The sequence below is a fragment of the Littorina saxatilis genome, linkage group LG5, assembly GCF_037325665.1.
Source record: "Littorina saxatilis isolate snail1 linkage group LG5, US_GU_Lsax_2.0, whole genome shotgun sequence".
NCBI classification, from domain to species: domain Eukaryota; kingdom Metazoa; phylum Mollusca; class Gastropoda; order Littorinimorpha; family Littorinidae; genus Littorina; species Littorina saxatilis.
Window position 1 is genome coordinate 56,500,658 of NC_090249.1, and position 14,516 is coordinate 56,515,173.

General features: G+C 40.7%; 1 protein-coding gene across 1 annotated transcript; it reads right to left on the bottom strand.

The window, feature by feature from the left end:
* Positions 1–10: 10 nt before the first annotated feature.
* Positions 11–12,306, bottom strand: LOC138967493 (inositol hexakisphosphate kinase 1-like). Its single transcript, XM_070340055.1, has 6 exons — positions 12,197–12,306; positions 5,724–5,955; positions 4,379–4,685; positions 3,610–3,815; positions 2,324–2,499; positions 11–1,399 (listed from the first exon to the last, which is right to left on the bottom strand). Exons 2-6 carry the CDS (start codon positions 5,920–5,922, stop codon positions 701–703), a joined length of 1,587 nt encoding a protein of 528 aa, XP_070196156.1. The 5' UTR covers positions 5,923–5,955; positions 12,197–12,306; the 3' UTR covers positions 11–700.
* Positions 12,307–14,516: the final 2,210 nt, after the last annotated feature.

Consider the following 14,516-nt stretch of genomic DNA (forward strand, 5'->3'; position numbering starts at 1 on the left):
TTAAGTCTCCCTCCCTTTTAAGACCCTGTGTTCTCACATTCTCTGTTCATAACCTCTGTAAATAAAGTAGGAAGTATCTTTGAAACTGCTAACTGACTTTCTCTTGAAAAGAAAAATCAGCTCATGTACAGTAGCCAACAGACAGTTCAATCCCCTGACAGTTAAACAATGAGAAAGCTGCAGTAGCCAGTTAACTGTTTCCTTTAAAAACATCTGCTTAATTAGAGCAGAACTGATTTTTTATAAATTACTGTTGTAAACACAATGACACAGCAAATAAATAGTTTTCTCTGTTAAATCAGTGCTTGGTTGTTCAATAGCAAGATCTAGATCAGCACTTTTCAGGATGTGTACGGGAACGTGTACAGGTAACGTCATCAAATCTAGTTTTTACGTCACCCGTTTGCCAAGATCTGCAGTCTTGGTGGGAGCAAAACAACGTATGCATTTGGAACATTGGAGAAGAAAATGAGTCACGGGTGATGCAATATCTACACGTACACGTACAGGTCTTTGCTACACGTTCGATCTAGAACACTGTAATGCCTAATTTAACAGGGTCATTTCAAGGCAACAAGACAGGAAACCTTACTTGTTCTCACACCCAGCTTTCATTCACAAATCTGAAGTAGCACCTAAATTGTTAAAACAGCCAAAACCTGTTCCCAGACACCCGTCCGTCTCAAGAAAACAACACCAATCAACTGTATTCCGCCTTTAGCTGTGAGAACAGGTCGATTAGATTCTGCAGTCCCCATAAATAGTCCCTGTCGGGCCCTTCGTGTTGGATCGCATCGTCATGGAAACCCCTGTGTGTGGTGTGAGCGAAGTCGATCATGCGTACATCCACCACAGCTTCGGAGACCGCGTTTCCGTTGACGCTAAACTGGCAGCTGGGCCCGTTGTCACGCCTAGGTGAACTGTCCGTGATGGTGGAGGTGGAAGCCTGCGAAGAAGACGAAGGAACAACCGTGTCCGTCGAGCTTGCCTGGCTCGGACTGTACGATGTCTCACTCAATAACGAATCACCTTTAACTTTGGCGAGTTTGGACTGAGTCTGCGCTCCTTGTTCCGTACGACTCTCTCTCACCATTTTATTTGCATCGCTGTCTTTTGTCTTGGACGTGTCCTTCTCACTCACTGAGTTGTGCTCACGGCTGGGACTCAACCCATCGTACATGATGAGCAAGGAGCTGGCATAGAACCTGAAGGATTTGAGTTTTTTGAGGCAGGTGAGGAGAGCGTTCAGGCGAGCCAGAATGGGTCCGAGAAGCTCCACCCGCAGCTCTTGCCCGTTGTGGAGGAAGTCACGAAGAACGTGGTAGAAAGTTTCCTCGGTCAGCGTCCGTCCGTAGTACTTGTCCAGGCTCTTGTAGGCTCCCGTGGTGTCTTGGTAAACCTGCAGAAAGACATATGAGCTTTTAGTATGAATTATAGGCTCCTATATGTGTGTTTTTGGTAAACCTACAGAAAGAGATAACAGCTTTTAGTATGAATTATAGGCTCCTATATGTGTGTTTTTGGTAAACCTACAGAAAGAGATAACAGCTTTTAGTATGAATTATAGGCTCCTATATGTGTGTTTTTGGTAAACCTACAGAAAGAGATAACAGCTTTTAGTATGAATTATAGGCTCCTATATGTGTTTTTTTGGTAAACTTACAGAAAGAGATAACAGCTTTTAGTATTTATTATAGGCTCCAACATGTGGTGTCTTGGTAAACCTGCAGAAAGAGATATGAGCTTTTAGTATGAATTATAGGCTCCTATATGTGTTTTTTTGGTAAACTTACAGAAAGAGATGAGCTTTTAGTATGAATTATAGGCTCCTATATGTGTTTTTTTGGTAAACCTACAGAAAGAGATAACAGCTTTTAGTATGAATTATAGGCTCCTATATGTGTGTTTTTGGTAAACCTACAGAAAGAGATAACAGCTTTTAGTATGAATTATAGGCTCCTATATGTGTGTTTTTGGTAAACCTACAGAAAGAGATAACAGCTTTTAGTATTTATTATAGGCTCCAACATGTGGTTTTGTGGTTAAACCTACAGAGAGATACATGTAACAGCTTTCAGTATCTATTATAGGCTCCTACATGTGGTTTCTTTGTAAACCTGCAGAAAAATGTCAGTTTCTCGCAAATTAGAGATATAGCCTTTTACTACACAGGCATACAATTTATTGCTAATCTGAATGACAACACTAACAGTCTGAAGCACACACAGGCATACAATTTATTGCTAATCTGAATGACAACACTAACAGTCTGAAGCACACACAGGCATACAATTTATTGCTAATCTGAATGACAACCACCAACCTGCATGCCACACAGACGCAAGCCTAGAGTTCTTGACGTGGTAATGTTGCACTTGTGAGACTGGCTGGCAATCTTCTTCTGGCTGGCATCGTCACCGTGGAGACGAGAACCGACCTTCAGGTCAAGTATGCAAGGTCGTGTAAAACGAGCCACAACGTTCTCCAGGGTTAAGAACGCTGGTATACGGTTAAGGGAAACAGCTTCAGTCAGTTAGTAGACATAGGTCTGTCAAACATTCCATTACTTCCCTTGTTTGACTTAAGATTCAGAATCATTGACATCCCCCATGTTTAAGCTGAAGCATGCTCTTACTAAGAATGAAAGTCTGAACAGATGGTGGTGGTGAACACAATCGCTTACAGGAGAAGGAATTTACACAGGCTAAAAAAAAATACAGCCATTTTAAGCTCCTTTACTTAGACACCTGATTATTTCAAAACCACCATGGTCAGCTACTTTACATATATATACACCTGATCATTTCAAAACCGCCATGGTCAGCTACTTTACATATATACACCTGATCATTTCAAAACCGCCATGGTCAGCTACTTTACATATACACCCGATCATTTAAAAACCACCATGGTCAGCTACTTTACATATATACACCGGATCATTTCAAAACCACCATGGTCAGCTAACTTTACATATATACACCTGATCATTTCAAAACCACCATGGTCAGCTAACTTTACATATATACACCTGATCATTTCAAAACCGCCATGGTCAGCTACTTTACATATACCTGATCATTTCAAAACCACCATGGTCAGCTACTTTACATATATACACCTGATCATTTCAAAACCACCATGGTCAGCTATCTTACATATATACACCTGATCATTTCAAAACCACCATGGTCAGCTAACTTTACATATATACACCTGATCATTTCAAAACCGCCATGGTCAGCTACTTTACATATATACACCTGATCATTTCAAAACCGCCATGGTCAGCTACTTTACATATATACACCTGATCATTTCAAAACCGCCATGGTCAGCTACTTTACATATATACACCTGATCATTTCAAAACCACCATGGTCAGCTAACTTTACATATATACACCTGATCATTTCAAAACCACCATGGTCAGCTACTTTACAATATACACCCGATCATTTCAAAACCGCCATGGTCAGCTACTTTACATATATACACCTGATCATTTCAAAACCGCCATGGTCAGCTACTTTACATATATACACCTGATCATTTCAAAACCGCCATGGTCAGCTACTCTACATATACACCCGATCATTTCAAGGATACGACAACCAGCGGCAGAAGGCATAGAAGATTTTCTCATCTTGTCAAGCAGGCGTCTGTGCAGGTTCAAACCCCACGGATTCAGTGGCTGTGTCACCGCTTCCGCCTGTGTCTTGGCATCATTATCAGAAGCCATAAGAAATCGGTTGTCTGTTGTGCCGCCAGCTTTTACTTCATATTCCCCATCCTGCTTGACTCGCACAATGCATCTGTCAGCAACAAAAAACAAAAAACAATTGTAGGTTATTGGAACGTTTCATTTTTGACAAAACAAAACGTTACATTTACAGAACATGGACCCAGTGGTCCGTCATGAACAAAAAGGTATATTCTTTGTTAAATTGTACATTTCAAGTAGAACTGAGATTTGTTGCAGAAGAGAATTATTCCATCTTCTTCTTCTTCAGCGTTCGATGATGGTTGTGTCAGAATGATTCCATCAAAATCCAAAGTAAAAAACACTTCTTTGCACTGCTGAACTTTCATGCCTGTCATTCAACTGAAGACAAAAATCAAACAGTTTATAAGAAAGCACATGCATAGACAATAACATACACACTTGCAAAAATAAGAGCTACACTGGAAATTTTAATCCTTGTGTCCTTTAATTATGACTCACAGTAACATTCACACTTCAGACTGAGTACTACACACAATATTATCATAAATTGACCAATCATCAATCTTCAATTTGAAACCAAAAAAAATCTAAGAAAAGGAAGCCCAGTCTCAGTTTCAACTCTCAAACCAGAAGAAAACATGTGCAGCTTACCCAGTTGAAGGCCTGGAGGGCTGACCGGTCTGCTCGGCTTCCACAGCCGACGGCATGTCCAGTTCACTGCCAGACGAAACTGGCGTCGACGCCCCACTGCTCCAATCCAGCGGATTGAGATCTCGGTCCTCCTCCCTCCCGTTATCCTCCCTCCCGTTCTCCTGCTCCTCCATGCTTGGTGCCGGAACTGGGGTGCCTTTGGTGCTGGCTTCCTGGGCCGTGCTGTTGTCGTCGGAAGTCTCTGGACGATACCCCCACAGCCTGAGGTGTCCATCCTCCTCCTCTTCCAGCTGAACGTACAGCACTCCTGCACGGAAAAATGATTGGAGATTAATCTTTATGAGAATGTGCATTAGTCTAGCTACACAGACATGAAAATGCGCTAGATTACTGTGATGGCAACTGAACAAAGGGAGAGAAGCACTCAAATATTACAGCCAGACAGAACTAGAGTTATCTGGAACTGATTTCAAAGTGCACTGAGCATTATTTCACATGCTCAAGAAGTGCACGCAGCTCTTCCATTCTATACTGAGATGGATGAAAATGATCACAGTCACATTATTTGAAGTGTTTGATATGGGGAATGAGTGATGACAACACATTTTTCACAGTGCAAAGTACAATAATTAAGACCCCATTTTCTGAGGTCTTAAAAGAGGGGTTTTTGTTTGTTTTTTTGTTTGTTTGTTTGCTTAACGCCCAGCCGACCACGAAGGGTGATATCAGGGCGGTGCTGCTTTGACATTTAACGTGCGCCACACACAAGACAGAAGTCGCAGCACAGGCTTCATGTCTCACCCAGTCACATTAGGCCCAAAAGAAAAATATGTCTGTTTCCGGTAACCCGACCGACCCTACTTTTAAGCGCCGACCCTTAAGTTTTTTTTCGCTTTTCGCACCAAAAATAAAAAAATAAAAAAATAAAAACGGGAGGTAATCGGTCGATGAGACTTCACAATCGAAGAGACTTACCTCCCGTTTCCGTCGTCACGCGAAAAAAACATGGCGGCCAATGACGCCGGGAAAAAAAAGAAAAAAACCCCGTAAAAAGACGTTAACAAAACGTAAGAAAAAATAAAAACACCGACCGACCCTATTTTTTTTGGCGATGTTACCGGAAACAGACATATTTTTCTTTTTGGCCTTATTCTGACACCGGATCAACCAGTCCTAGCACTAACCCCATAATGCCAGACGCCAGGCGGAGCAGCCACTAGATTGCCAATTTTAAAGTCTTAGGTATGACCCGGCCGGGGTTCGAACCCACGACCTCCCGCTCATTGGGCGGACGCCTTACCACTAGGCCACCGTGTTGCGGTTTAAAAGAGGAGTCCCACTGTACCTTTATACTGTGGCGTAAAAGGCAGCAGCTGGGGAGGCAGAGTGCGGTAGAGGTGGTGCTCGCGAGGTATCAGCGGTTTACACACGGTGGTGGTGTCCACTGCCAGCATAGAGGCCTGGCCTGCCACCTGGTGTCCGAAGGGCTCGAGGGGCACTGGGTTCGAACCCAGCTTGGGCCCCACCCGCTCTTGTAGCCGCATCACGGCTGCATCGTGCTGGTCAATGTTCGTGTGCTGCAAAAGAAAAAAATAGGTAGTCATAATAATGTGATACTGTATCATACTCAATAAACATAAGTTGTAATAATGTGAAATACTAAAGAAACAAGAAATTCCTTCGAGGTAGGAAAAACACCCCCGTTGGTCAAAGGGAAATAACCATTTTCACTGCCACCAACTGAGAAGGTTATTTCCCTTTGACCATGAATGTTACTCTATAAGTCCTTGTAGAATCTTAATCCACCAATAACTCCCTAACCGTGTGTTTGACTGGTCCCAATTTTTGTAAGGACCGTCTCAGGAATGTATAGAACCTGTTCACCAAGTTTGGTGACGATCGGTCCGTTCATTCTTGAGATCTATATGCGAACACAAACACACAAACCCACAAACACATCGAGCGAAACCTATACACACCCCTATACCGGGGGTGTAATAAACAGACACAGAGATGTATGCACACACGTTGGTGCCCCTTTTACGGTACTCTAGGGCACTGCAAAATTGCAAAAACGTATGTACTTTTTAATAGCATAATTAAAGTTATAACACACACATCATTTTACAGAACACACACGCACTATCCTCATTATGCCTTTCGTCCATATAACTAAAGAGAATATGTACACAAAAAACACTTTCCTCCATTGAAAAAGCCAAGACCAAATCCAGAGACTGTGGACAACAGTTCGGTCTCTTTATCTTCAGAAATGTGCACTATCCAGTCCTCACTGATCATTCATAATGTAACCTCTTATTTTCCCTTCAACACTGTATAAGTCTCAATCACAGGTATATAGTTATGACACATTTTCAAAGCCTAAAAAAGTTCACGATCAAGTCAGACAATGCTATAGTATGCTCACAAAGAAGCTTTTGTAATGTTACACTCTTAGTTTAATTACCGGCCCATCAGGTTCAACCATATGTAAAAGTTAATCTGTTTACACGCCCCTTCCTAGTCACGATATTAAAAATGAGAAAGGGAGAAAACAGCCATGTTGCTAAGATAACACTCAAATTTCTAAAAGTGTTTTTGTTGCTGCTGTTCAAACTACAAAAAAAAAGAAGTTTTCTTTAAAAATTGATCTGAAGTGCAATACGCTGAATGTAGCGCAGGCAACGGCCGTTCAAATTTCCCCAGGCCGATTTCAAGAGCTCATGCACGAGAGAGAGTTTTATTTATATTTGATCGATTGATTACAAAAAAGCAAACATCTGTGCATCGTACAACACAGAGTTTTAGCCTGAGTGATAATAAAGTCAACACAGGTGTAAAGGTGTATTGAGCAATTTCAATGAGAGTGTGAACTACAAAGCTATTGAGCAACAATCAAGGGTATTTCCATCCATGTTTTCCGGTCGAGTGTTGAGGCAAGACTGAGGTGTGTCAGCCACGAGTACTGGTATGTATTGCAACATTTATATATATATATATATAATCACTGTACATGCATCCCTAAGGTCTATGGACATTGTTGTATTGATGAATGGCAAAAAGGGGGTTAAGTCTACAGAGAGAGAGAGAGAGAGAGAGAGAGAGAGAGAGAGAGAGAGAGAGAGAGAGAGAGAGAGAGAGAGAGAGAGAGAGAGAGAGAGGTATTTTTTTTAAAACTTTTATAGATGTGCATGAACAGATATCACATGTATTCATGCACAAACAATAGTGTGCAAAATGTAATGCTTCACATATTGTCCTGGCTATGGTTTTCTATTGGGACTATATTTAATTCCTCCTTGTACTTAAAGGTCCTTGTCTACATTTTTATACCGAAATCGCCATTTGACCATTAAAATGCAGTCTATTATCTACAAATATCAACAATACACCCCCTTTCGATCAGGAAAGACGAAGCCAGTGTAGCCGTTTGAAAATTCTTTGTAGTATTCCAGCGTAGTACTCATAGCAGGATATCCTTATTTGGAAAATGCCAAGCGCAAAACTCCTCTCAAATCCCGTGCATTTCGTGCGTTTAAAAAAAGCGTGGACAGCGCTCCAGTGTCAAACTGTTGCTGCACTTGTTTGGGCGTGGCTATAAGCATAGTGACATGAATTTGATTGGTCGGTATTTTTAAAGCACATGTTCTCAGCAAACAGAAAACAAAATATTGGAAGCGTGAGTCCCGCTACCCAAAAATAAAATCTTTTTTTACATATTTTTTTTTCCTATAACTTTTTTCCCCATAGTTCATTCATCATCTGACATAACTTTTTAGCGAAATCTAACCATAAGATTATTGAAAAAAAGCAAAAAATGTAGGCGACCACCTTTAAGCATTGTGATTACATCAGTCACATTTAAGCTTGATGTTTAGAGATGATCCTTATATTTTCTTCTTCAAGAGGAAATCTGTCAGGAAGAAAAAAAACATTCAAATCAGGAACTCCTAGTTTCCTAAATTATTACTATCAGTATTATCCGGCCCTGCATGCACACTGTTCACTGTTCAACCTATAGTTTAACTTTGACACTGAGCGCCACACAGACACATGTGTCTCTTCTGCTACTTTTTACATTTAGTTTACCCCGCTCTTCTTGTCAATTTCACTGCCTGTGCATCGAGCGGTGGACTGACGATGCTACGAGTATACGCTCTTGCTGTAAAAATGCAGTGAGTTCAGTTTCATTCTGTTAGTTCGACAGCGTGACTTAAATGTTGTAATTTCGCCTTACGCGACTTGTCTTTTGACTTACTGTCAGTACAATATCACTGCTGGTTTGTTTTCTTTAGTGCTGACGCTAATCGAAAGAGCAGAAGTGTAGCAATTTCACAACTCCATGTTTATTGCGAGTAATCTGCACTGCTGTGTAAACATTGCGAAAGACTACAGAACAGGATAAAACCAAAATGACGGGATAGAATTTTCATCTTAGGTCCAGGCAACCCTGCCCTTGCAACCACGTCTCGAAAATTACAAAATGATCTTCTTCTTCTTCTTCTTCTTCTTCATTCATGGGCTCAGACTCCCACGTTCACTCAAGTTTTTAGCACGAGTGGATGCATTTACGTTTATGACCGTTTTTACCCCGCCATTCAGGCAGCATACACCGATTTCGGGGGAGGCATGCTGGGTATTTTCGTGTTTACTATAACCCACCGAACTCTGACATGGATTACAGGATCTTTTCCGTGCGCACTTGGTCTTGTGCTTGCGTGTACACACGAAGGGGGTTAAGTCACTAGCAGGTCTGCACATAAGTTGACCTGAGAGATCGGAAAAATCTCCACTCTTAACCCACCAGGCGGCAGCGACCGGGATTCGAACACACGACCTCCCGATTAGGAGGCCGACGTCTTACCACCTCGCCCGTCAGACAAAATGATCATCCCAAAGGATCCCAGATGAGTTTTCTCCCTTCCATAGTGACCACCTGTCCACAGTGACCACCTGTCCACAGTGACCACCTGTCCACAGTGACCACCTGTCCACAGTGACCACCTGTCCACAGTGACCACCTGTCCACAGTGACCACCTGTCTACAGTGACCACCTGTCCACAGTGACCACCTGTCCATAGTGACCACCTGTCCACAGTGAAAACCTGTCCATAGTGACCACCTGTCCACAGTGACCACCTGTCCACACTGACCACCTGTCCACACTGACCACCTGTCCACACTGACCACCTGTCTACAGTGACCACTCCTGGTCAGTCCCTTGGGTGGCTGTTACAGACAGGTCCCACTGTATATAATTCTCATCATCCTTGTTTCCTCAGTTTACATTACCCTTGATGATGTACACTTAGGGGATACAGTTGGGTATTTAACAGGCTGTCTGCTGCTTATATCTGAGTATTTGACATTATCTCGTTATTCCGCACAATCAGCATTGTTTCGACAAGCAAAAAATTAAACAAATGCAGGCATCCATTATTTTTACCATGATTCATTTATGATTCCGAACAGCAGTGTTGTGCTGGAGCATTCAAATGTCAGTTATGCTTTCTGTGTTCGTGACTTATTTTAGGATGTAGTGAGTCACATCATCAGTTTGTAGCATTACAAGTACTTTTTCACAGAATTATTACTGTTTTATCCTGCAATTCCATGACTCGGTATACACAGGCTGCTTGCAATGAGAGGTAGTATATCACAGTCTTATTGACAGCAGTAATAAAGAAGACCTCTATACATGTATTTTGAACACCACAGCATATTTGTTATCATTTAAACACACAATTACACAGACACCACACTCATATACACTGCAGGGGTGGATCCAAGGGGGGAGGGGGGGTGGGTTTCAAACAAAAAACACCGGCTCAAAACTGAAGGACAAAAAATGATGACAAAGGGCACTAACTTTAGTGTCATCTCAGATGAGTGAGAAAAAGAAGAGAAAAAAAAAGAATTTAAAAATGAAATCGTCCCCCCCCCCCCCCCCTACAACAATAACAGCGCTTTGAGCAGGGTTAAACAGACAGGACACACTGAATCAGTTTAAAATATCAAAACCCAGAGTTCACTGTAAGTGTAACAGATTTTGGGCAAGTTCATCATCAGGACACCAGTCCTGAATAGGTGCACCCATTGGCTTTGGCTTACCTTTGCAGTATTTTTTCTAAATATAAGATAGAGATAGAGGGAGCCCGAGTTCATGACCAAAGTTAGAAATGAGTATCAAATGAACATGGGCATACCCAGGTGTTTACTAAACTAGCAACAACAATCTTTGGACAACAAGGTAATTTAACTCTGCCGTATGTATGACATTGCCAATGAATGCCTTGCTGTTAAAGTGGCTTGCCTTTGTTTTGTTTGTTGTAAGAAGAAAAATGAAGTCTTTTAGTTTCAGCACAAACTAACGGTAAATAAATAATAATTAATATATATAGATTAAGATATAAAAACACAATTTCAGAAGTATTGTTACAAAAAGAAGAAAATTTAACTTAATCTGTGACATTTTTATCAACTATGCTGACTGTTGCTGCTTGGGGTTTCCACGTAAATAATTAAAGAAATGTATGCGAAACAAAAATGTGTGTGTGTGTGCATGTGTGCTTGTAGTGAGCATTTGTCTGTTGTAACTTGTATGTGTTTGTTTGCGTGTTTTGACTGTGCACTGTGCTGCGCTGCGAAAAAATTTGATTCTTTGTATTTTATGCAAGCATGTATACTATATGTGCCTGTCCGAGCAGGGCCTCTTTTTTAAATCGGGTTTTGAACTCTCTTTTTTGTATTCGGTTGTACTGTTTGTTTAAGTGATTCATGACAGGTGGACAAGTTTGTTGTTTGTTGCTCATCTCTATTGTGAAACGTCCTTTACTTTCGTTTTTTGTGTGTGTTTTTTTTTTGTCTCAGCTTTGCGAGTTCAGCCTTGATCAAGCAGTCTCGTGAAGTTGTTTTGTTTGTTTAGCGTGTTTTTGCATGTGCTTTTCAGTTTCTTATTTTTATATGGTGAGCTATCATTCAGTTTTGTGAGTTCAGAGTTGTAGACCTTAATCAATTTTGTGTATTGGATTTGTCGTCCTGTGTCCTTCCGCTGAGAGGGTTGTGTTGTGATGGTGTTGTGTGAATCTGGAATACGGTAAGGGAAAGTTATCTTTTTGTGTTTGAGAAATCTTGTATTAACTGATGATGTTGTGTATGCTTACTTTTCCTTCCCTGTATGCATGCGTGTGTGAATGAAAATCAAAAATGTCTTCTGAGATCAGGATAATACATAACATTTTCATAATACCTGTTGAGTCGATTCATGCATTTCAGTACAACACCGGCCAGGTGACAATTCGATCACTATGTCTTGAGTTGAGCAAGTGAGTACATATTTGAGAACATGACAAGCGCTTAGCCTGGTATAAGAATTCATGATACAAACAATACGCAAATGAATGTTATTGTTAATACAGGTTCTTTCAGACGAGGTTTTGTTACCCATGCCAAGCTTCATCTTACTTCATTGTCACTATAATTTGTAATGATGTCCCGAAGACGTGGTTTTTGAACGTCATGCAAGGATGTTCTTTGTACACCATGGTTCTCCGTCTCGTCCCAACGCATAACAAGAGTTGGCTACATGTCAAACAACATTCCACTAACAAACCTAGAATGTCTTCGTTATCACAATATCAGTCAATTGTTAAGAATCATTCTGGCACGAATGAGAGAAACCAGAAAAACGGGTCCCAAGCCCAAGGATCGATAGTCTTTCGTCTAGAATTAGAAAAGAATCAATCGAACTACTCGACAATCGGCGTCGGCATTACACTCAATGACAAACAACTTTCGTATTAATCGAAGAAACTTACCAAAATTGTCGTCTGCTGCGGAGAAAAGAGATAACAGTCATACTCAGCGACTTCCGAAGTGGTTGAGGTTCACAGCTGTCAGCAGATTGTTTATGAAATTTCTAAAACGCAAGAGCAGTCAGGGGAGAGTACTCGACGCTCACTAGCTTGGCTTGCGTCTGCTAAATCTTACTCAAGTTCAATGTGGAAATGTAGGAACGCGGTGAAAGTGGTTTCGAAGTGTTCTGACTGATTAAGAATCACTAAAAATTAATGAGTACACGTGGAATCAGGCATACAATCTTTTGTCGTGTTATAAACTGACCTTTGAAGCAAGTGTCTGTGTGCGTGTAGGGCGTATATATATCGGCTTTTTATCCGCGGATCACGTCAGAGACATACATTGACTCTAGCCTATGTCTCTGGTCACGTTCAGTTTCGATCCTGATCTGCGTCAGTGCGTCTAGCCCATCACTGCACGTGAGCCGCATATATATATATATATATATATATGACTAAGTGCCAAAAGGTGCGCACGAAAAGCGGACAAAGGGGCTAAAAAAATAAAAGTTGACAAACACGACTGATATTGTGATTTTTGTTAAGACAACAGATGCTGGAACCCAATTACGAAAAGAAAAGATAAATTTACCCAAATGATTTTACAAATAACGATAATTTTGTTCGTTATATCATTCAAAACGGCACTGAGTCATAGCATTAAGGTTATCTCGCACGTTTTTAAAGCTAGGGCTTTGAAACTTGGCACACAACCAAAGTATAATGACCTCCAGGTATGGTGCACATCACATTAAACAACATTGAATTTCAAGGTCACAGCGAGGTTAAATTTCCTTTGCAAACTGGAAAATTGTCGTTGTCACGTCTTACATGTTTTAATACTAGATCAGTTAGACTTTACATACTTCACATACTTTCAGCATTTTTATAAAACCTCATTAAAAGTGACCTGCTGGTTAATCTTTGTCAAAGTTCAAGGTCACAGCGGGGTCACATCTGGTCCAAATGTGGAATATTTTCAATTTATTCAGCGCGTTTATATCACGAGCTTTGAAAATACACACAGTTCTAGTGTATAATGTTCACACACGATTAAAGTCTGGTTGAAAAAGTCAAGGTCACAGCAGGGTCGCGTTGAGGTCAAACATATACATTTTTCAATGAGGTTTTCTCATATGTTTTTGAAGCTAGGGCCTTGAAACTTGGCACACTACGCAAGTTAAATTAAACCTCATCAAATTCCAAGGTCACAGTAAGGTTAAAGATCCTTTAAGGATATTTTCTAAAAAAGGTGACCGCCTGGTTAATGTTTGTCAAATTTCAAGGTCACAGCAGTGCCATCTGGCTTAAACTTTGAAAAATTGTCAATTTCTTCAACTAGTTTTATAGTGTTTGAAGTCATTCACACATGATGAAAGTCTGGTTGATAAAATCAAACGTCAAGGTCGCAGCGGGGTCGCATTGAAGTCAGACACATACAATTGTCATTTTCACGAACGCCTTTTAAGCAACACCTTTGAAACTTCACACATTCCAAAGTTTTGATGTTGTTTGGTTATAATCAAAGTGTGGTCAATTTCCATGATTGAGAGCATTCAGAGGGGTCAAGTTGAGGTCACACAAAAAGTGATAATCTTTATAAGACTCACGTTTGCTGCTATTGCTCACTTGACATTGGTGAAAGTGCTTATTTTATAATTGTTGATCTTGATGTTTTGACTAATTAATATTACCAGGATCAACCATACCAGATTTCAAAGTCCAGAAGTTGTCAAACCTCAAACCTGTTGGAAGTTTCAAAGATTTAAGCATCAACAAATTTCTATTTGATTTGACCTTAAATAACAGATTTGACCTTAAATCTTAAAACAGATCAACCAGGCTTTGGTTTTATATAAATTGAAGTTCAATACAATTTCCTTTTTTTTTACCCACGCGAGACCCTGCTATGACCTTCACATTTCTCAAGGATCAACCTTGAATTCTCCATGTTGAACAATCATTAAGCAAAAGCGTTGTTTGAAGTTTGAAGGTTCTAGCTTCAAAAATCTCTGAAAAATATGTTTCATCCGTTCTCTGAACCACATGTGACCCAGCCGTGACCTTGAAATCTGACAAGGGTCAACAAGACTTTTACCATGCATGGGGGCGATTAAACCCCAAATGTGTGTGAAGTTTCAAGGTTTCAACTTAAAAAACGTCTGAGAAAAATATACATTTTCCTTTTTGGACAATGTGTTGCACGCAAGACAACACGACAAACGCTCGTGTTATCATTCTTTTACTTTAAGGTCGACTTGCGTGCCCGTTCTCTCGCTAA

Coding starts and splice junctions, on each gene's coding strand:
- LOC138967493 (XM_070340055.1), bottom strand. CDS start 5,922: ATGCGGCTACAAGAGCGGGTGGGGCCCAAGCTGGGTTCGAACCCAGTG. Junction 2,500..3,609: donor GCCTTCTGCCGCTGGTTGTC/GTATCCTTGAAA, acceptor ACCGTATACCAG/CGTTCTTAACCCTGGAGAAC. Junction 1,400..2,323: donor TGCGTCTGTGTGGCATGCAG/GTTGGTGGTTGT, acceptor GTCTTTCTGCAG/GTTTACCAAGACACCACGGG.